Below are 23,277 nucleotides of genomic sequence, written 5' to 3' on the forward strand. Positions count from 1 at the left end.
CAAAAAAAAAAAACTGTCTAAATTTTGAAATTTGTATTCCTAATGTAGCAGATTATAAAAAAATGATAGTAATAATTCCTTATTTTAGTAAGCTGCTTGAAAAGGCTAGACTTAAGAGAAAACAGGGCCTTTTTGCTCTAAGTGTAATTCATATTTTAAAGGGAACTCTTGTTTTCATGCTGAGTGTTGCATTTTACCTAACAGTGTATATATATGTAATTGATGGGTCAAGGTCTATGTTTTAAAGCTCAGCAGAGAGGGATACATTTTTAAGTATGTATCATGTCTAAATTCCAGATTTTTATTCTAAAATGTAGTGAAGGTATTCCTGAAAACATTTGCTTTCTCCCTTCTTTTTTCCCTCCTGGAAGGAAGCATTTATTAAAATATTTTAAAGACATTGTTCTTTTATTCCCTGTAAAAACAGCTTGATAGGGAATTGTTAGCAGTGGACTTTGTGTTTATTTGCTCCCCTTTAATGACTGCATTAGCACTGAAACTTAAGGAAGTGCTTGATTTTCGTAACATTAACTCTTTCGAAGGTTTTGTTCTTTTCAGAGCCATACAATTAAAATATATATTCTAGGTGAATCTTCAGGGAATAGATAGGGCAGTTGAGGAGAGCTATCCCTAGAGATGATGTGTCACATCAGAACACAGAATACTAATAAAATGTTGAGAGCCATCTGTCAGAGACAAAAAGCCATGGTCAGGGCCTATCTTTCAATGAAAAATGAAATGACACTTGCCCTCCAAAAGATTAATATATTTGGTTATTGGCCTTTTCCCTTCCCTTCCCCCTTTACCTTTTTAAAAATTTCTCCATCCTCTAGCAAGATATTTGTTCCTTTTTTTTTTTCTTTCAAAGTAAGTCGGAGAAAATCATTTATAGCCTTGCCATTTACTGTCTGTATCTATTTCTTATTTTCTCCTGTGTTTGTTGTTTTTGTTTTGCTTTGTTTTGTTTTTGCACACTGTATGCATGCTTGCTAGATGTTGGACATTCCAAGATGAGCTCCCAGTTAATTAGGCAGGGTCTAATTCTGCTCCCATGCTTGCCACTTTTCCCTCTTCTCCTCTTCTCCTTCTTCCATGACCAAGAGTGTAAGTCTTACCAACTAAAACACCTGAGGACCAAATCCTTAGCAGAATTAACTTGCCTAACTCTCACAAAAACACATTTTAGGCTCCTTCATGACAGGAAATTGAGACTGGAAGTCCTTTCAGTTACAGGGCAAATGGCATGCTTTAACTACAGAGGATTCTACCCTGCTGGTTTGAGAGGCACTTTAAATGTAAGCTCGTCTGCACCATATAGAATTCAATTTGCTGCCTCGTTGAAAAACAGGAGATGTCATATGGGTCACTAATTTGGAAATCATACTTAAAGACAAAGTGGTGAGATTAATAAAAGACAGCTTTATTAAAATGCAGTTCAAGCAAAATTGCAAACTTCGTGAGATGAGTTTAGAAAACACAAAGCATAAGCTCCTTCTTTATGCTACCCTGAGATCTGGGCTCTGTACATTGCAGATGATGTGTACAAGTTTTTGTTGCTTTGTTTTTATTTTGATGGTGCTTTTTTTTTGGCTTTTTTGTTTGTTTTGAAACCTTGATGCTTGATGACTTTTAACATAAAAGATGCCAATATGAGTCTTTCTGTTCACCTCCATACTACTTACTGCTCCTTGTGATTTAAGGATTTAAGGTGTTTTTTTTTTTTTGTTTTGTTTTGTTTGTTTGTTTGTTTTTTTAAGGAAAGTAGAGGGTGGGGAGGAGGGAAAACCAACCTTCTAGCTTAGATCTGGCTTAGACCGTGACCCCTTGTGTTTAGATTCTTTTACTTAAAAACAGTTGAACTGGTATAGCTGGGAAACAGAAAAGTCGGGGTGGAGGGGAGCAGACAGGGTAGAAACAAGCAGGGGAATCTTTTGAATCAGTTTTGCAACTAGAAAAATTCTAACGCGTAATGGCATCCTGGATGTTGACCTTTCAAGGTCCTTTCCATCCCTTTTTTGTGATCGTGAGACATGGTTTTCTGCTCACTGAGCTTAAGGGAAATATCTACTAAAATGCTTGGTTTTATGTTGGCAACTTTTGTTTTTAAATCACAAAGAAGTTATTATTTGACATGAAATTAATCTCCATTTTGCTACTGGAAAGGTTATAGCTCACATTTTCTAAATGGTATGGAAAAATACAATCGATGGCTCTTCCCACTCTCCCTCCCTCTAAAATGAATTTAATCTTCCTTTCTTTAAACTTTTTCTTGTGTTAGTTTGAGATATTTCCTGAGGAGGCAGTGGAAAATCACACCATATAAAACTAAGAATCATTTAAGTATGCTTCCTTTATTTCTTTCAACATAAGAGTATAAATACATTTTTATAGAAGTACAGATTGTCTTCATTTACCTTAATTTGTTGTTACTTCATCTTTTCTTTTTTTCTGAGGTGGAAATTTCTGTTTCTCGATGGGGAATTTTTTGGAAGACCCTGGGATGCTTTTCCTTCTCCACTAGTAGCACCAGCCTAAACAATCTGGTCTGGTTCATGACTGGAATTGCAAATCTGTCACTCGTTGACTCATTATATCTTTGTAGATAGCATGTAAATTTAAAATACTTAATTTACTCTAATCTCATCGTTTCTCCTGTCAGCTGGGTGAGAATGGTCTTTGTATCAACAGCTATTTGTGTTGTCATCCCTACCCCTACCCTGCAACTTATGCCATAAGCTTCTATGACTGTCTTACTATACAGAATAAAATGGGCTCTGGTGGGTAAGAGTTTGTCATACTGAATAAAGTTCTCTTGTATTTAAACTTTCAGGGCGTGAAGATACTTGACATGATTTCCAAGCAACGAATTACCAATGTGCCTCGAGATGACATAAGCCTTCGCCCCGATATGTATCCCTGCAGCCTTTGCTGGAAGGATAATTTAACGCTGATAATTGGCTGGGGAAATTCAGTAAAGGTGCAATTACCTGTCTTTGTAATAAATGCTTACTGTTATCACAGACAAACAGAGAATTATTTCTGAAAAGCAAAGACAATAAAAAAAAAATAGTTTGGTTTGACTGCGGTCTGCAGAACTCCTGCTGCCATAGAAATGTCATTGGACTGACCCTCTTGAGGAGGAGGAGGAGTGATAGACACCCAGCGGTCAGACAGATTTCTGTCTGTGAGCATGCAGCAAGTGTAATCCTCAGGGACACTTCTCTCTTCTGTGCCTTCAAGAGATTTCATCTTTTGGAAGCTTTTAGAGGGGCTGTTGAATTCATTTCTTTTGATTAGCATTAAGGAAGGACAACTTACCGTGAGTTACTTTTGGAGGGACTTATTTTGGAGCTGAGGAGTTTATCGTTGCTAAGACAGACACAGAATTTCAGCCAGCCAAGAGGAAAAAAAAGGGGGCGGGGGACAGGTTGCTTGGGGCTTTGCTTCACTTTCAGCAGGGAACTGGCATTTCGAACTTGTGCACAGCAGACTGTGATTTGTGCAGACCAGTACCTGGTAGGAGTTTGTTAGAGCCTGTTAGATGTTTTCTAATAACAGCTTGCTACATCATTGCACAGTGGGAAATTAAAAGTGCTTGGTAGGAGTAGATGGAGAGGGAGGGTAAAGTGAAGTAGGTGAAGCATAAAAAGCTTTTGAAGCATTAAACTTAGAGTTTTACAAATGAGGAGGTTTGTCATAAGTTTGGCATCTGTCTTTCCCCTTGTATTACATGTGCTTCACAACATTTGGGTGTCTGCATTTCTTTTTATGTATGTGCTCTCCTCCTCCTGTTACTTGGAGTTGCAGTAGCATATGCTTTCTGAAATAGTAAGGTAATGAGATACTAAGTGTGAGAAGATAGCGAAATCAAACTCTCATATGCTGCTGTGAAGAAACTGTAGTGAGCAGATGCTTTCAGATTTCTCTCTGGTGGCCCATCTTCTCCTCTCCCAGCATATTTATAAGGCTGTGGGCTACAGTCACAACTTCCCTGTCCAGTTTTCTTCCTCAGTGATGCATCATCACTGTTCTAAAGCCAGTGTTTTTCAAAGCAGAGAAATGCCTGTCCAAGATCACTTCAGTAAGAAAGTTTCTGGGGAAAGTTTGCATAATTTTAGGAATATGTATTCATCATAATGATCCAAATATCTGTTTTCCTAGATTTGCTCAGTAAAGGAGCGGCATGCCAGTGAAATGCGTGACCTACCAAACCGCTACGTGGAAATAGGTATGATTGTATGAACACGTGCCTTTTCACAATCAGATAAGCTTTCAAAGGTTTGTTTTCACGTTCAGCCTGAAAAAGCTGTTAGAGTTCAGAGACAACATGTAACATAAACATCTCCTCGTTTTTACTTGATGAGGTTGTCATAATGTCCTGCATAATTTTTTTGTAATCATAAAGTCTTAAATTCTGCGCTCTCCCAAAATCAGAGAGTCTTGTGTAAAGAAAGAGTGGATGTCTCAACTTTCCCTTCAGGCAGATTTTTACAGAGAACTTGGGTTTTCATCTTGGTTAAATGATGATGGGTGTAGTAATATAAGGAGAAAACAGACACTAGCTTAATCAATTACTCATTGTTTAGCTACCCTGCTCATAACTTCTTTTTTTTTTTTTTTCTGAGCATCTCTTCAGTATAGTGCTAGAAAGTTGATTTGAATTTCTTCTTGTTGCCTTTTTTGCTTCTGCATTTTGTACTTTGCTTTCACGTTTCTTTTGGTGATGTTAATAATTTTGTTATTGGTGATTAATGGAAAAAGCCTTGACAAAAAATGTAAAGAAATTCAAACAAAATTTGAGGGGGCGGGGGGGGTAAACAAAAACTCTTCTGTTCCCAAAAGAAACTTTTGATGAGGAAAGATCTATGAAGAGGTAACACTGCCAAGATAGCAGGCCCTCTGGGACTCTGCAGTGCAGAATGGACAACTGTTTGTAAAGTTTTGTTGCTTCCATGTCTTGACTAATGACATGAGACTGTAAACAAGAGTGTTCAAACAAAATCCTGACTCAGGTCAGCATACAGACCAGAGTGGTACATGATATAGATGTATAGATGTTATGATTTCAGAAAAGAACAGTTCTAAAGTAGCTTTTGAAAATCAGCGAGGATGTTCTGACGTTAAACTCTTCAGGAATTCTGGATACTGAGAAAAGGCATGCCTGACCATTAACTGAGATTTCTTGAAAGCTGTTTGTTGGTAAAGATTATATAGTCCCAAGAGAATAATTAACCATATAATTTTAGGATTTTTGAGAGAATTATGTCAAGGAAATGTTCAGCCTTGAGTTTTACCTTCAGAACTCTTATATAAATCTTTTCTGTACCTTTAAGTAGCTTTTAGGAAATAAACGAGGTGAGTTACATAGTGTTAATTGAACAGAGGGAACTTCAACAACTTCAATTATATTGTGTTTACAGGAAGGGAGCTAGCCTTACAAGACTATTGGAACTTCATTCAAAAATAACAGAAAGCTGTCATCAAACTATTTAGGTGCAATTCTGAAGGTTAGAGATTTTAGAAGAACTAACTTTTCAATATTTCAATTTTTAGCCTAAATTTCTTCTTTGTATTCTTGAGGACTGCAGTTTTATCTCACTTAGCCTGTTAATGATGTGCTTGAGATTTTTCTTTCTGGTTTCATGTTAAAGCACTGAAATGGCTCTGCCAAATGCTGCCAGTACTACTCATTGGAATGTGGATTGTATGCTGGGAGGGAAAAGAGTGAGATATTTGTTCAAGTCTCAATAGACAGTACAGTAGCTTTTGATGTAGTCACATAGAAGGTCTTTGAGAGTTATGTTATTCCACAACATCTTTTTCAATTTTACTATAAACTTTTACTTTTCAGATGCATAGCTGTAAGGTCTGGAATTATTATTGGGCAGACTGACCAGCAACCAGTATAGATTTTTGGAGGAGTATTAATATCCTAAGTGGATGCGTAATCTGTTTTACTTTCATAACGTAAAGAATTCACACAAGACAAGAATATCTGAAGGATATTCAGCTACCCTGCCATACGTATCCTTTTGGCTTATAACATCTTGGCATCAGCTCATCAGGGTAATACATACGGAGCCTACGACAATATAGTGATTTCTCATATCTCAGCAGTTTCAGATTTGTCTTTTTAGAGACATTCTGAAGGCCTCAAGGTTCTACAATAACATCATAGCAAACTTTGGTGGCATCAGTAGACCGTAAATGTTTCTTCAGTGGCTTGCAGCCCGGTGAATAAGGAAGCAGAGCATCTCCAGCCTTGCAAGTTAGGTCCACAGGATCCTGTGGTGCAAGGATTTTATTTTGACACACAGCCATATTTGCTCCGAGGCAGGAAATAAATATGGTACCTACCCTGATTCTAAACCAGAAGGCATGTGATGTGGGAAAGTACCACCACTGAGCTGTTGTGGATGTTGTACTTCAAAGAAGATAATGCTGTGGTTGCATGCAAGAGAAATCAGGAAAAAAATATATAGTTTTCCTGCACTGAGATCTGTGCACTGATATTGCCAAGTTTATTTATACATTTTGGTATATTAATGGTGCTTTTCTTTATTAATCTTTTCTGTTGTCCCTGGTTCCATGTTACAGTTCATTGCTTACGAGTCTCCATTCAGTGTCAAAGATAAACTCTGGTGAAATGTTTCTATTTAGGTTTAAATGTATGTTAGCTGAGCAGATCCTATCAGTTTAGCTCTGTCAGCTACCACTGTGAAGTAGCGTATTGATTAGAAAGTATTGGTATTGAATTACAGGCTTAACATGGACTAAATGCCATTGTGATCCTTCTTAAAGAGTGCTTGACCTCTGTGCTTGCTCCCGATATATGTACAAAAGCTGTAATGCTGGACAACTTCTGTTCTAAACAGGGAGCCCTACTCAAATGTAGCCTGCTAGAGGGTTGCTTCCTAATGAACTAATTAGCACTTTGCAGCTAATGCAGTTCCTTTTCAAAGTGAAACTGGGCATCTTACAAGCAGTAGTCCTCTGACTTTGTCAGGCAGCTCAGGCTTATGGATCCTTTGTGTTACTTATGCTTCAGTTTGGTTCTCTAACAATAGTGGAAAATAAAAATTAACATTGAAAGTCAGTAAAAGACTTGAAGTTGATTAGAGACTTCCCATTCAATTCGTGTTAGTGCAGATTTTATCTGAGGAATCTCAGCTTAATTCCAGGTGCCAAGCAGTGAGCAATGCCTCGAACACTTGTCTCCCATGTGCATTCCCCCACATTCCCGACAAAGCAGACTTCTGGTGTAAGAATTGCATGTGGATATTCTTGTAACAGCATATCTTCATGTTTTGTGAAGGAATAGTTGTACTGCTGCATGCCAAGTTACCATCAAGTACTGAGATCACACATTTTTATCTGAAAAGAAAACATGCGAATATTTATTTCTTGGTTTGTAAAGTGAGATACTGGGATCTACCATAGCAGCATATTTGTCTTTACATAGAGCTTAAAGCTTGCTTAACAAATAGGGTGAGCAGTAAATCAATGATGAATAAATGTCATCAACTTTATATGCTGATTTATGTAAACATTTAATTGGACTATGTCTGTCTACATTCTGAAAAGCAAACTGCTGAAAAAAAAAGAAAGGAAAAAAAGATCCATTTGTGTAACTGAATCCACTTAGACTTCTGTTCATCATGTTTTGTCATGAGACAAAAATTGATCATTTGTAAATTCCTTGATAAAAATTACTTAAGACTATCAAACTAATTACTATCAAACTATTGAATATTTTCCATGTTTCTTGATAAAGTCTTTTTAGTTCAATCTGTGATTGGGAAAAAAAAAAAAAGCTTTTCAGAAAATCAACTTAGAAGCTTTGAAACTTAAGGTCCTGACTTTCCGACTGTCATCTAGGTTTCTATGGGATTTGCTTAAAGGTTGCAGGTGCTTCTGTCTGCAGAACTGTACAGACAATTGCCATATTTCTGAAGATTATTTTATTGTTGTGTGGGTGAGAATAGGGGTAAGAGGATTTCAGCCCCAGTGTAGCATTGCTATTTCACAAAGCCTGACTGCAAGTAAGACAGGAAGTTGTGGCACTGGTTACAGTACAGAAAACATTTCCTAATTTAATTGAACGAGCAGGATGCCCCAGATAGATGATTACTGGCATGACCGAGCAGTTGTTTTGTTTGTTTATTGTTTTTTTTCTTGATGTTTCTAATTTGAATTATACTGTAGTTGAGAGAAATTACATTCAGTAGCAAAATTCTTGCTTATTTCCATTCTGTGCTGGTAGCTAGTAAGGCAAAAACTTTCAGGTATAGAGGCTATACAGAGTTTTCACCGATTTTAAGCTCTTTTTTTTTTTTTTCTGTCATCATATTAAATTTTACAATATAATTTATAGTGCCCTGATTTATTTCAGTGAAAATGCTCATCCTCTCTGCTATGTGGCACTTGAGGTTATATTAAGAATGATTAATTGATCACTATTAATTTTTCTCTTAAAGCCTTTCCAAATTTTCTGCATTGAAACAAAAATAAATTTGGAGATCACACTTTTTCTAACATATTCTTTTTAACAGAATTTTAAAATCTTTTAAAATTCTTCTGATTTTGGGAGCATAAACTGAGAAATTGTGTTTTTGTAATCATTGGTGTATAGGTCCTACCACTGATCTGAGTCCTACCCCTACTGCTCTTCCTACCGAAATTGAAGGGAACAGTCCATTAAAATGTCATTGCAACATGTATATGATTAGGTAAATAGTTGCTTAATTTTCACTTATAGTTATATGGGGAGAAAAATTGCAGGCAATTGTAAGGATACTGGAGCACAAATAAAGTACGCTCACGTGGGTTACTTCACTGGTCCTCCCCAGAAATTTCTGTTTCCTTTGAGTTGTGGCTGACATTTCCTTGACTAGGCACATCTTGAGCTTTCTGCTCAGGTTCCTAGTCAGATAAGTAGGTTTACCCTGGAAATCTGAGTTTATGAAGACTGTTGTGGAGTCTAGCAGGATAGAGAAACCATCTGAGTACAGAAAAACTCAGATGCTGATGCAGGTGTTAATGTATAATGATTTTCAAAGAAAATTATGAATATTAGAAATTTATGAATATTAGATATGTGGGGCTTGTATTCAAGGTTTATGTTGATAATACATCTAAAAGTAATAGTATTCTTTTATTTCTTTAAAAGTAAACTGTGTATATGTAATTTGCCTTGTATGCACCTCAAGACAACTTAAGTAATGATAATGTTGGACAAAAGCCTTTGCTGGTCCTGCAGTTGGAAATGAATTCATATAGTGTGGGGCAAAAATTATATTTTATATCAAATGCAACTTTGTGAACCTGATAATAATAGTTAAACAAAGCGTGCCATTTTGTATACTGTTTTGTTTTGCATAAACAACCTAGCTCAGTAAAAACACTATGTTATACATACTGTAAAAATAGTATGTTATACTGCAGCTAGCAGAAATGACTGCAAATTTTGCAGATATACTGGAAATAGCTGGTGAAAAGGTAATTTGGGAGTGCATACAGACATCACCCCAGCAATTAGAAGTGCACCGGAATTCATGGTAGGTTTTGGCAGGTTCACCTTGCTTTTTGTCTCTCATTTGTTGTATGAATGGGCCACCTGAAAACTAGACTGTCTGCATCTCCAGTTCTATCATACATCATATGGAATTAAAAAACAAAAAGCAACAACAACAACAAAACTTCTTTTCCTCTACACATTAAGTTTCATGTTCACTCTATGCAGCTTCCTGGCTACTTTCTCAAAAGATAACGTGGAAACCTTGGCCCTATTGAAATTAATGGAAAAACCTTCTGATATCATTGTAAACAAAATTTCACATGCTAAATCTGCAGAGGAGAAGCAGGGACTGTTTTTTCGAGATTTGATTAAACAAAACAGACTTTTTAGTTTCAGTCCACTGCCTGTGTATCTTTACAATACAGAGAAAGTTGTTTTATTTGGGTAAACAAGGTAGCATGTATTGTATTGTGTATTTTGTACATTTCATTTAATGAACAAGGTGAGTTACAGGTTTTGTCTTTGTGCTTCCTGGTAATTTGACAGTTTTATATAGATGGTGAACATAAAGTAGATCCACTGTCAGCATATCTTCCATCCTTTCTCATGACAGGCATAAACATGCATGACACATGGTAATACCACTTTCATTTCCATTTACTTCAGTGCTACGCCTGGTTTAATTGTTTTGGATCTTTTTCAAGTTAGCAGCATTCTGCAGTACCTCCATGTTGGATTTCCCCCTGCCTTTATCACAACAAACTGTCCAGAGAATAAATCAAATTAACCTCGTAGTGTTCTGTAAAGCTATAACTACTGTAATTTTTCAGTAAAACTGTTTTTGACGAGCTGTCTCAAAGGTTCTGCTAGGTCAAGAAGCACTGTCTGTGCCAGGTGGTCTTTGTTCAAGGCTGTTGCAGCAGAGCTGGAGCATTGTGTTTCCACAAGGCCTCTTGAGGAGGATGAGCTGAGAGAAAGCTGAAAGTGAAACCAAGGAAACTAAACTCTATTAAAAAACAAAGCTTCAAGTGATTTTCTTTTTTGTCTCGCTGAACAGCAGTGCTGCTTTATCCTAAATACACCATTACAGGGGTGTTACAATCGTTTTTAGCAGTGCCTCCCTGACTAAGGAACTGAAGCTCCAGTGCAGGTCAAACACAGGATTTTTGAAAACTGCCCCTATAATCATTATAAAGATATCATTCACCACCCTGTTTTCCTCTCCAAATTCAAATGACAATATTTTAGATGCCTCCAAAAGCCTTGTCATTTTTTAAGCTGTCAACAATATTTCTTTGCTGTCCTTCTATCTACTGCTTTGGATTTCACTTCTTTTTTAGTTTTCTGTGTTCTTGTGTCTGCCTTACATGTTTTTGTAGAATGCCAAATATTAGATGGTAAACTGGGAATAAGATTTATTACGTAGACATTCTTAACATGGTTGGTTTAAAGCCACCATTCAGAGCAATATGTGATGCAATACAAGTAATCTCATCAGTCTTGCAGGATAGAACAACAAAAAAAAATGCATACAGGATTACAAATGTGAACCTATTCTCTCCTAGAATAGATTGTATTTTACCCTTATGCCATGTTTTGGACCCCCAGTGATCTCAAAGTGTCAGCAGTCATTAAGAGAAAAACAGCATTTTCTTATTCAGGGAAAGACAGATGTCAAATCATTATTTTATTCGTCAGTATTTTTTTCTTCTTTTGCAAGAGGATGATTATTTCTCTTGTTTCTTCTTATTACCGTAGCTGAAGAAAATTAACTCTATATTTACTGTCATTATACTGTATTTTCTATTTGCTTTACTAAAATAATCAGTACCTATTTTGATGAACAATAGGTACTAGTAATGTAGCTTGCTAATTAGAAAGCAAGGAGACATTTATTTTCTACTTATACTTAGATTTTCCTGAAGCCATTTATTGGGAGAAAGTTACGGTGGATCTGATATACGTTATTTTACAAAAATAAGTTTGCTAATACAAATATAATTAATGAAAACACTTGGTCTTGGTACTTAATCAAATTCCCAATGTTGTGTTTTGGGCCCCGTGAGGGAGGCACCCAGAAAAAAGAGAGCCCCAGATGTTTAATGCCTGTTCTGTTAAACCCATAAATAATAAAAATTAAATAGTTATATCTGTGGAAGACGTGCTTCAGTGGGCCTTTTTGTAAATACATTTCAACTCTTTTTCTTTTTATCTCAAAATAATCAACACTTAAATTGGTCTTGAAATTGAGGCAGTTTAGGAAATTACATTTTCAGTTTTAAGAACAAGAAAAGCCACGATTTAACTGTATCTTTTCTTAGTAATTAATGTATCTGTAAATCTTCTCATGATGATGAATTAATAATGAGCTTTGTGTTTTCATTTATCGTACATATATCAAATGTAGGAAGATCATATCAGATGTAGTAAGCATGATTCTCTTAAGGCAACATGACTTGCTGCAAATAAGCAAACCTACAAAGATGTTTCGTATGTTACCTATTTAACTGAGTTTGGTGGTGATTTTTTATTTAGTCCTCCCAACCCAACCCCCATAGTGTGATTACTGAAAGTCTAGCGGACCATTCATTTCATATGTTTCATCTCTAGCATGTCCTGGAGCACAAACATTTCTTCTTGCAAGCCTTAATGGAATTTAATCTGTTAAATGTAATTTTTCATCATCTTGCTGATCCAACTGGGAAGACTGTAGGTTTGTTACATGTATCACGTCTTCATTTCTCTGAACTGATACTGTGTGCCGTTGGTTGTCTCTGAAAAATCAGTTGTGTGTTTTTCTTAGGGAGCAGTTCATACATTTGTTTGCCTAACAATCTGTTTTCTTTCCTGTGTTTCAGTTTTCCAGTTCGATACTGAGTTTTATATCAGTGGGCTCGCACCTCTTTGTGACCAGCTTGTTATACTTTCATACGTAAAGGAGATTTCGGAAAAAACGGTAATTGTTTTTACGTTACAATTTCATCACAGTGCCAAGCCACATCTGGTGTGTTAGGGCTTGCACCAGTCACGCAGATCTGATTACTCGTGAAAGAGTTTGTAGTCAGCTTGTAGTGAGCAGTGCTTGAGACTTCTCTGACCTATCAAATCAGGGCAGTGGAGGTCATGTTGAAGACTAATGGATTTACCTTTTAAAAGTCCTGTCTGGGTTCCTTTGTTTCCTGCAGGAAATGGAGAAGGTCCCTAGGTAGTCTTGCTTTTTTTTCTTCCCTTTTCCCCTCCCTCTCTCTTTTCCTCCTTTTCTCTCATTCTTTCTGCTATTTCTGCACCAGAAGAACTGAAGGATCCTTACAGCCAAAGGAGCACCTTGCTGACACTGCACCTCCGAAGTAATGAGAGCAGTGAAGCTGATGAACTCAGACAATAGGAGTCACTGTGCTGGGTGGGATGCGTTGGTGCAAGCCAAGTAGCGTTGTTGCTCACCTCGCCTCCAAGACCTTAGCTGTGTGCACCAAGTTCCGTGCGTAGATAGCTAAAAATTAGGATTCGTGTCAGCTGTTCCTACAGCGTACGGCGGCTGGCTCCGACGTTTATTTCGTATTGCTGAATGAAAGGCGAGGTTGTGGAGGAAACCCTTGAAGTTGCAGTGTGAGAGTGGCAGATGCTCTTGATCATCTCTTTGATAACACGTCTGCATTAGGCACCCATCGCCATAGTAACCTCGAGCAACTGGGTGCACAAGTTGCTAGGTGATGAAAATGCTGTAGGTTCAAACAAATGCTCAAGCCTGCCGAAATCAATAGGGTTAGCTTCCAGCTCTGCTGCAGGATGTCAGATTATTATTTCTTTATTTATACGAAGGAGAAAAATAATGTCACAGCACAGTTTCCCCAGAGAGCCGGTGTGGTAGTCCTCTAGTGTGTGAGAGTCAGCGAAAGAAAAGGAGGCAAACAAATGGGATGAGAAGGGGGAGGAAAAGGCGGGCTGGAATGCCAGGAAGCAAGGAAATGGGGAAGTTGTCAGTAACGAAGAAGAGAGCTAGTGGAAAGCCAGTAGTAACTGAGAAAGGTGAAACTCATTCTGGCTGCTTTAGGAAAGAAGGATGAAAAGAGGATGTCAGGTAATGCAATGGTAATAGAACATACGAAAGAGATTTCTCGTGTATTTTGTCTTTAATTAGCTTTTTAAACAAACAGCAAACTGCAGGCTGGACTTTGATAGCCTCCCAGTCCCCTGAGTACCTATCATAAGGAAACAAAAGGACTTATCTCCCCAGCACTGTGATGTGACCTGGCCTGCTGGGAGCCCCCTGCTACCACCTCAGCTCTGCAGAGCCCAGGCTGGTTGAGCTCACCGCTCGCTACTGATGCTGCTGGGTTGTGAGGAACACTGTTCTTGCTATGCTTGATTTCACAGCTTTCAAATCACAACTTCTTACTTGTTACAAATTGCATCCGAGTTGAACTCACGGCTGTGTTTCATTTTTTATTTGCTCTGGAACAGTTAAATCAGGGAAAGACCTGAGTGGTGCTGTAGCCAAATGGGTAGGCTGAAGCTGTGTAAATCCACTTCTTGCATCACCCTGTTCTCTCACTCTGTATTTTGCTACAATTGATAGCTAGAAGTATGAAATAACGCATTATCTTGGACTTTAACTTAATTGAAAATAAAGCTAGCTGATTTCCTTGTGTTGTCGTCTTACCATAACCACCTACTTTGCACTGCCAAAGTTCACATAACTGAAGATCACCAGCACAGCAAAGGTTTTAGTTTATTCTTAAATTAATTTTATCTCTGTTGCTGTTGGATGCTTAGAAGTGCAAACTTCTCTTAAAAAAAAAAAAAAAAAAAAAAAAATCAAAAAGAAGTGAATCTTTGTACTGGAATAACGCTGATTTGTAGAGCTCTGTCCTCCAGGGCCTGAGCCCAGCTGACAATGTCTCTGAAATTGTTCCGTTGCTTGTTGAATGCAGTGGTTGATGATCATCTGTCATAGCTCTGGAAACTTCTGTGACCAAGGGTAGAAAAATAATGGTCAGACCCAGGGTAGAATTTAGACCTGTGTCTTGTCTGAATCTCCTTTTCAAGAGAATAACTTTCCTTTGTGTTCCAGATACAATTACAGCTCCTCAGTGGGTCACTGTTTTACAACTCAAGTGGTTCACAAATGAGTACCCAGTGCCAAGTGAATACTGATATCGCATCTTTGGGAATGGCTGCAGTTGTTGAATTTCAACCTTATTCAGAGGTCACCATGAGCTGGTATTGCTAAGTAAATTGTGTAGGATGCAGTGAAGACATTTGTGTTTTTCTAGGAGGTGGAGTGTTGTGCACGGCCCAGACTGGACATTGTGCAGCCCCTGCCTGAGTCTTGTGAGGAGATTTCTTCTGATGCACTAACAGTACGAGGATTTCAGGAGAATGAATGTAGAGATTATCATTTAGGTAGGTGTCCTTAATATTTTTTTGTTTTGGTTTTGGAAGTGAATTAAAATGACCTGATTTGGAAATACTTTGAGCCTCCTTTTTCATTTTTGTCATCTCCTTGAATAACTCTGTAAATGCTTATGACACTGAAGTGTACACTGAAGTCCACAAGAACAAGTCAGATGAAAAAGCACAACGGTGCTTTATTTACAAAGAGGTGTATTTACACATGATTTTCAATGCCATTTATTAAGCCAGACATAGTGGGGAAGGAAGAAATCTAGATCTTGTATAACGCGCAGCGTCATGGAAAGAATTATCTTTGATAGAGACCTACTCAACATGATCTTTAGGAGCTCTTGCATATCATTGGACAAACCTAGAAGGGCTCCAGGAATACTGAAATGAAGAAACAGTGTCTGGAAAAGCTTATGTTAGAGCCAAAGATAGAATAAACATAATTTCAGTGGTAAGATCAGCTTAAAAGGTTCATGTTAGTATTTATTTAGTTTCTCTGTACTGACAAAGCTTCCAGCATATGACAGACCTTAAAATGGTAAAATGAGTAGAAACTGGAGTTTGGCAAGTTCAGCCTTGAAGATGGGTTTAATTATGTAACAGGCAGGGAGAATAAACTCTGGCACAGCATATACCAGTCTTTTAAATAAGCCGGTGTGATTTTCTGATATATGTATTGTAGTTCAGGAAGATGCATGGCACAGCTGATGCAGAAATCCTTGGTGAAGATGATATAGCCAGTGTTAAACAGAAACATACCTTCTGGCTTTTAAAATCCATGAATCTGATTATTAAACAACTTCTCTGGCAGCACACTTCAAATCATAGGCTTGGCAGGCCTCTGTGTTCATCAGTGCCCTTAAGCCACTAGAAATAAACTATATCTCCTCCTGATCTCCAAAACATCTCTGCTGCTATCAGTGGAATTGAGATTGCTTTATACCTGTCCAAAAGCAGAACACTGATGCCCACAGTTCTACTTTTATTCTTAATGAATATTCTAGTTAACCTCACAAGTCTAGATTTTTTTTTAGATGGCTTTAAAACAAGCGGTATTTTGTGGATTGCTTATAGGTTCAGGACTGTATTTGTATGCATGCATAGATAAAGCTACAGGCTGAGGGATGGGTTTCTTTCCCGTACCCACAAAATATTGATAGTCATTCTTCATGGGTTCCCTGCAAATAATAATTATTCTGAAAAGCCATCTTCTGTGCTTGGTTTTACCTTTAAGTACATTTTTACTTTGAGCTTACTCAAAAAGGCTTATGGTATAAGCAAATGCATTATACATACAACCTTAACTTATAGCATTGCAAATGCATTGCTGTAATGATGTGCTGTGTCCCCAGGGGTTATGGCATCTATCATTTATGCTTTTGATGGCCTTGACCTTGATGGGGAGGATAAGTTTATTGCAGGCTATGTGGTGTAATAGTCCTCTAAAAGTATAATAATGTGTTCTAAACCATCATAAAGTTTACACGTAGTGGATGAATCAGAATTTCCAATAAGCTGTAGTGATTTTTTTTTGAAAGCTATTTTGCCATTTAAACCAGTTCTAATTTATTGGAGAATCCAGCTTCCCAAAGAAGCATGTTCTGCTGGAGCAGCTTTGCTGGCTTCTTCTTAAATTCCCCTCTAGGGTGTACTAAATAGCAGAGCTTTACTTAAGGAAAATATAATAATAATAAAATTGTGTATGTATTTCCAGAGTATTCGGAAGGTGAATCACTTTTTTATATAATCAGCCCAAGAGATGTTGTTGTGGCTAAAGAGCGGGACCAAGATGACCACATTGACTGGCTTTTGGAAAAGAAGAAATATGAAGTAATTTTTACAACAGTCTTTCCTTCAGACTTACGTGGTTTTGAAGTTGTGGTGGGGTGATGAATTTAACTAGATCATTTGGATTAAATATTTTCTGTTCCTTCAGTCATTGTCTAAATGATTGTGAGGGTGGGTGTTGACCATACATCTCTGCATTGCCTCTGTGGAGAGTTAGACTTCTTACTGGAACAACTCATCAGAATTGCACCCAAATGAGATAGATGAATTAAATGCTGTGAATGCTGCCCTCAGCATCAGATATGAAATGCATTAGCTGTTACTAAAAATTATTAAAGCTGTTTTTTGGCTTTAAAGCAGCAGAACAGTTGACTAGTGAGCTGTGTGGGTGTTTTTCTAGATCTCTTCTGACTAAAGAGGGAAGGGAAATGGACTTAGTGAGGTATATTAGATTTTCCCATTCTATATTGCTTTCACTATAGAATGAAAATGGTGTTAGAGCATTGTGTTGTTCCATGTTACTTACCTTCAACACTGAAGTTTTTAAAAGTAAAATAATATGGGCTTCAAGTGTAGGTGTTGGTGCTGAAAGCAGTATTGCTCACAAAAAAAAAAAAAAAAGTAAAGCCAATATGGAAAAACAACAATATACAGCTCCCTTTGAAAAAGCAGCTCGGTAGTTAGTTTTCTAAATATTAGTGTTTTCAAGCATGTGTATCTTAACACCTGAAACAATATTAAATTCTTACAGACAATCTCAACATGCACTCGGTGTTCTGGATTCTGCTGTCTTGCAGCCAGTGATTTAGAACACTTGTTACTGTGCATGAAGTAACTTTCAGATGCTTATTTACGTTACTTGTTGGATGCCCATTATAAAAAATTGCTGTTCAGCACTTGCTCCTTTCGTTAATGCAGTCATGATATTCCTCATGCAGATTTGTTTAAATCCTTGTGGATGCTTTTGCATCTGAATAGCAAACACATGATGAACACAGTTGTGCTGTTTATGTAAATCACAGCATTTGGTCCCTGAAGACTCCAGTAATTTGGAAGTGACAGCTGTGTGTGTGCCTTTGTGAAAGCTATTCAAGGTAGCAGATAGCTTGTGTGTTATGATGTATGTTAAAGGTTTCATTTTGTTTGTAAAAGTGCCAGCTTTGTTTCTGTGCACTTGAAGGAGGGAGAGGAACTGCAAATGACACTTAAATATAAATCATACTGATTGGAGAAGGCTTTTGGGGTACAAGAGAGAAAAGTATACCCTTCCCCCAATGCCTGATGATTTTTTTCACAGGTTTTGGTGATGAAGGGTTCTCACTTGAAAATGATCCAATGGGATTGCATTGTCTGTTTCATTGTAATCTTGAGATGTGAACCTAATATAGTAATGTGGAGTGAACCCAGATGGAAACAAAAGTAGTTTTCTCTTTGGTTGACTGCTTTTGTTTGAGTATGAATTCAAAGCTGTTCATTCAACCATGGCATTAAAAATTCTACTGCTTCAAACACCCTGGTCTGAAAAAAAAATAGTTGATTTATGCAGTTCTAGAGCTTTCTGTATTGAAAGTTTGTGTATTTGGCTAGTATCTCTGTTTTCTACTTTTTGAATATAGGAAGCTTTGATGGCAGCTGAGATCAGTCAGAAAACCATAAAAAAGCATAAGATTTTGGTAAGTCTCAAAACTTCTATTCAAAACAAAATATCTGATTTCTTTTAGAGCACTGTGAGATGCTACAAATACATTCCCTGTTCTGTGTCACACCAGACAATAGCTGTCAGGCATACTCTGACTAGCATTCGATTTCCTGGTTTCAGCTGCAGAACAGGAATGTTAGTGTGTGAAACACAAAAGGATGTGGATTTTATGAAGGTGCTATTGACATTAAAAAGAAGAGAATTGCACTTCTCTGATTGCTCATGGGGTTTTTGTTTGCTTTTACTTTTGTTTTAAATTTTCTGTTGTTTCAAGTAACACAGTATTACAATATTAGAGATTGGGTTGGGGGGTGACACATTTCTCTAACTTTTACCTTGTATGTTTGACAGGGTTTTGGCAGGAATTTCAAAGGTGCCGTTGGAAGACCTTTTAAATGCTATTGAAATTCAGTTGCGGTTTCACATCTAGCTCTCTCATGTTGCTTTGAAATTCTCATTATTTTACGTAGTTAAGCTTTCTTTCCCCTGTATAGTTATTTTCCATGTTTATAGTTCCTTCAGAACACAAAAAAGGGTATTGTTGTTATAGACAAAAGAGTGAGGGAGATAATGTAACAGCCACAAAAGCATCACTGATTTTCACTTCTTTTATTTTATTTTTAAATTGACCTCAGTATGAACACATTGGTATTTTGTTAATACTGGTATTTCTTTAATGGAACTGCTCTTTTTAGGTACAAAGAGGTGTTTAATTTTTAGCCAGATTATTTCTACAATATGCACACTGCATATAAATACATCTTAAAAATTATTTTCTTCTGATGCTGTCCAAAAGTTGAATCAAGTCCTAATGGCATTCCATCACCTATCACAGTTTGCATGATTTAGCTGCTTCATGACCCTTGCAAAAGATGTAGAGAAATTTTAGAGGAAATCCTGACAATACATTAGAATATATATATATATTTATGCTTTTTTCTTGGTTTGCAAAAATTTATTCCACTAGGTTTCAATTCATTGTGGGTATACACAAGCACAGTCATTGAGTGTTTGGCCCCTAATGCAAAACCTATAGAAGGTGTTAAGGGAAAAATTGTTGATATCAAGCCCTAAGTGAAGTCTTAATGGTACAGGGATTTCAAACAAACCCTGTTCTCAGTGTCCATCAGTGATCAGACCAATGACACCACAGTTGTACCACCTGACAGATCAGGTGATCATCTTGGGTATTTTTTAGTTTGCAGTAATGAGCATGCCCCTCTGTACCTCCTCAGTAGAGTGCAAGGATCTTATCCAACTGCAGCCCTTTCCTTAAACTGTCTTCTCTGCTTGCTGGGAGACTGGCCCACAGGAGAGAGAGGCTGCCAGCAATCTTAATTCTCAGGAATGGTAAAGTTGAAAATACAGAGATGGTTCATATAGTGGCATGAAATCCTGAAGTCTGGAGTATATTTATGGCTTTTCTTTTTTCCAGTTTTGTAATAGGTTGACTGATTGAAGCTATTGGATACCTCCATTCATATTCTGCTGTTCTCAGTACTATCTTTGATTTTGATCAGAAAAAAATGTGTTCTGTCTGAGAAGATCTTCCCAAATGTCTGTCTCTTTGCAGGAAACAAGGACTTCTTTCTTTTTACAACCCTCTTTGTTGCTGGAAAAAATGGATTTTTAGCAATATGACCCTTCCATTATGCAATGAATACACTGGTCTATGTTGACCTTGACACTACCACTGGGATTACAACATAAGGCATGGTAGTTTGAATTAATGTATTAAATGCCTACCAAATTACTTTACAGTTGACCTATGTGATAAACTCTTGAGAAGATGAATTTAGTATGTTATTACTGAGAACTTTGTGATACTATTATATATAATTTCTTTACTTTATGAAGCACCAGGAAGACTTCATTAGGACTGGAGAGCTGGAGTACCTCTCCTGTGAAGACAGAGTTGGGGTTGTTCAGCCTGGGGAAGAGCAGCCTCCAGAGAGAACTTAGAGTGGCCTTTCAGTAGCTAAAGGGGGCCTTACAGGGAAGAAGGGGAGGGATTCTTTGTCAGGGATTGTGTAGTGACAGGACAAGAAGTAATGGCTTAAAACTAAAAGAAGCTAGATTTAGATCAGATATTAAGAAGAAATTATTTACTATGAGGATGGTGAGGCACTTGAACGGGTTGCCCAGAGAAGTTGTAGATGTTCTATCCCTGGAAGTGTTCAAGGCCAGGCTGGATGGGGCTTTTGGCAACCTGGTCTAGTGGGAGGTGTCCCTGCCCATGGCAGAGGGGTTAGAACTGGATGATCTTTAAGGTCCCTTCCAACCCAACCCATTCTGTAATTTACATTCTCAACCAACATTTTTCTCAGATGCAAAATTTGTGTTGACAGAGAAGGTGTCTCAGACAGTGGTTGATGTTCTTATCTTTGAGATAAGTAATGCAAGTACTGAATGATCAGCTATATTTTTTGAACAATCCTTAACATACAGAAGTGGTACAGACTTCCCAATGTCAATGAGATTATGAAAATTATTTAAAAGTGCATCTTAATTTGAGTCCTTGAGTGGTCTGGGCAAATGTTTTATGTTGACTATTCTGTTGTCATTACATCTAAAGAACTGGGGGTATTCACTTAGGGCCTGGTCCTTGACCTAACCACAAGGCCTACAGCTGAAACGGTAGTTATTGTAGCAGTAAAGGACTTGATTTCCAAACTTTTATAACTAACTCCTTATTTTTGTTCCCTTCAGGATATTGGCTTAGCCTATATAAATCACCTAGTAGAGAAAGGAGAGTATGATCTGGCTGCTCGGTAAGATACTATGAGATCTTTGCTGGCTAGTGTGTCTGTGAGAAAAAGTGGAAGCAATTACTGATTCTGAAGTATTTTGAAATGTTGATTTTCTTTGTGTTGTGGAGTTTCTAAGGTATCAAAACATGTAGATGTGTTACTGTGTTCTATTTTTTGTTGCCTGCAGTGACCCAAAAGTTACTGGAATCTTTCTTAAGTTTAACTGTAATTGGGACATACATATTTTTGAAAATAAGCCATAATTTTTTCAAAACCACAGCAGATTTTCAACACTGAGGTTTTCTTTGGAAGTTGATCTTATTAGTTTGTCAATGCATGTAAGATCTTCGGAAGATACTTTGTGTTTCCATGCACGTAACCAAAATGTCAAATTTGGTTATCTGAAGCATAAGAAATCACTGAAATTTGTATTTACATATGTATGTGTATGTGTATCTTTAAGCTCTTATTTTTATTTAGCTGAAACTTAAATTTTTCACTCATTAAGCTAATGTGGTCCTAATCAATAAGACTGAATGCATAGTAAGCAGTCAGCTTCTCCTGAATGCAGTGAAATTGTAAGCCCTGACAGGAGGAGTTATCTGGTATACTCTGCTTGAAGCAATGCTTGCCAAAATTAGTGTCTTTTGAATGAGTCCTGATAAGGGAGAAGAGAGGACGAAAGAATTGTGCAGTAATGCTGTCACATTTGTATTATTCTGTGTATTTACTTTTATTCTCTCCCCCTTCATCTTTCTTCCAGAAAGTGCCAGAAAATTCTTGGCAAAAACACAGAACTCTGGGAATTTGAAGTTTACAAGTTTAAAGAAATAGGTCAGCTTAAGGTAAGTTAATTTGTATCTCGGAACGGAAGTAATTGGCATGCTCTGTTTCCTCTGTGTTTTGACCAATTATCTAAAGGTTTGACATGTAATGGCTCTAATGTGGCAGCACAAGACAGCACTGCCCTTGAAATTCCTGGGACAGACCTCTTGTCATACAGTTGTCATTCAGGTTGATATGTATATGTTAACAAGCCTCCAAACAGGGTTGGAGGCAGACCACATCCAGGTACTCAGCTACCTGTTTTTAGCTTGTTGACAGCCCACAAGTAAAAGACCCACCCCCAGGGCCTCTACTTTCACAGATGCTTACTAAATACATCATTTCATTTACTTTTCACTTCCTTCCAATATCTCCTGAAAAATCCTGCCCCAACTCTTAAGGAAAAGAGCCTCTGTGGATGCTAACCTTTCCTGAAAATCCAAGTCCCTTGCAACAGAGACACAGCTTTAATTGCAAAAAATGGCAAAGTAATTTAGGGAAAATATATGCTCTGTGCAAAAGAGGAGCAGCCTGCTCTGTCTTGTGTTTTCCCTCCTAGGAAACCAACTACCATATTGGTACATGCTCAGTGTGAGATTCTCAGTTAATAAATTGCCCGGGACATAAGGCTATAGAGTGCTGTCACTGCCAAACCAGTAGAAAACATTATGCACGCTCCCTTCAGTAACGCATGTACATTTATTTCTGAATTTTATGACTTCCTATTCAAACTCAATGAGCCAAAAAGGACATATTATAAAGATCTCACAGCATGCAGTCCATAGCTGTTTTTGAGCTGTTTAATTCTGTTCAAAGAGCGGAAGTGTTTCAGCATTACTGTTTTTAGAAATGCCTGGCTTTTGTTTTAGAGTCACACCAGTGCGAGAACAGCCTTGCCTTTTATATGAGTTCTTAGTGGTCCAGTGCACTCTTTGCCACACTGGAAGATGAAATCTCATGTTTCTGTCTCTTTATTTCAATCCAATAAATGGCCTGAGTGCAGGTGCAGGTGAAATTTTGATATACTGCTTCTTTGTCCTCTTGGTTTTATTTTGTTTTTAGATGCAAGTGTCTGGAATGGATGTCTTTCTTGACTCCACTTAAGTCATCCAGCAGACTGTAAAATATAAAAATATTTGCAGGTTTGCTGCAAAAACATCTCTGCTAAATTACTGCCTTTCTAAACAGTTGGTTGTTTTCAGCCCATTGAAAGTGGACTTAGAAAAACATAAGATGCAGTACATTACATTATTCAGTTTCAAGCTGTAGTTCTAGAAGATGCCTTGCTTATTTTA

At 37.4% G+C, this 23,277-nt stretch overlaps 1 protein-coding gene across 3 annotated transcripts in view; it reads left to right on the top strand.

The window, feature by feature from the left end:
- The window catches only part of VPS41 (VPS41 subunit of HOPS complex), a 106,177-nt gene that overhangs the window by 56,122 nt on the left and 26,778 nt on the right, over nt 1-23,277 (top strand). For all 3 annotated transcript variants that reach the window (XM_035317590.1, XM_035317592.1, XM_035317591.1), the window contains 8 exons: nt 2,831-2,977; nt 4,162-4,228; nt 12,376-12,473; nt 14,791-14,920; nt 16,635-16,750; nt 18,325-18,381; nt 21,117-21,178; nt 21,921-22,002. In XM_035317590.1, coding sequence (XP_035173481.1) covers nt 2,831-2,977; nt 4,162-4,228; nt 12,376-12,473; nt 14,791-14,920; nt 16,635-16,750; nt 18,325-18,381; nt 21,117-21,178; nt 21,921-22,002 — 759 coding nt within the window. The remainder of the gene's footprint in view (nt 1-2,830; nt 2,978-4,161; nt 4,229-12,375; nt 12,474-14,790; nt 14,921-16,634; nt 16,751-18,324; nt 18,382-21,116; nt 21,179-21,920; nt 22,003-23,277) is intronic.

The sequence above is a fragment of the Oxyura jamaicensis genome, chromosome 2 (assembly GCF_011077185.1).
Source record: "Oxyura jamaicensis isolate SHBP4307 breed ruddy duck chromosome 2, BPBGC_Ojam_1.0, whole genome shotgun sequence".
Classification (NCBI taxonomy): Eukaryota; Metazoa; Chordata; class Aves; order Anseriformes; family Anatidae; genus Oxyura; species Oxyura jamaicensis.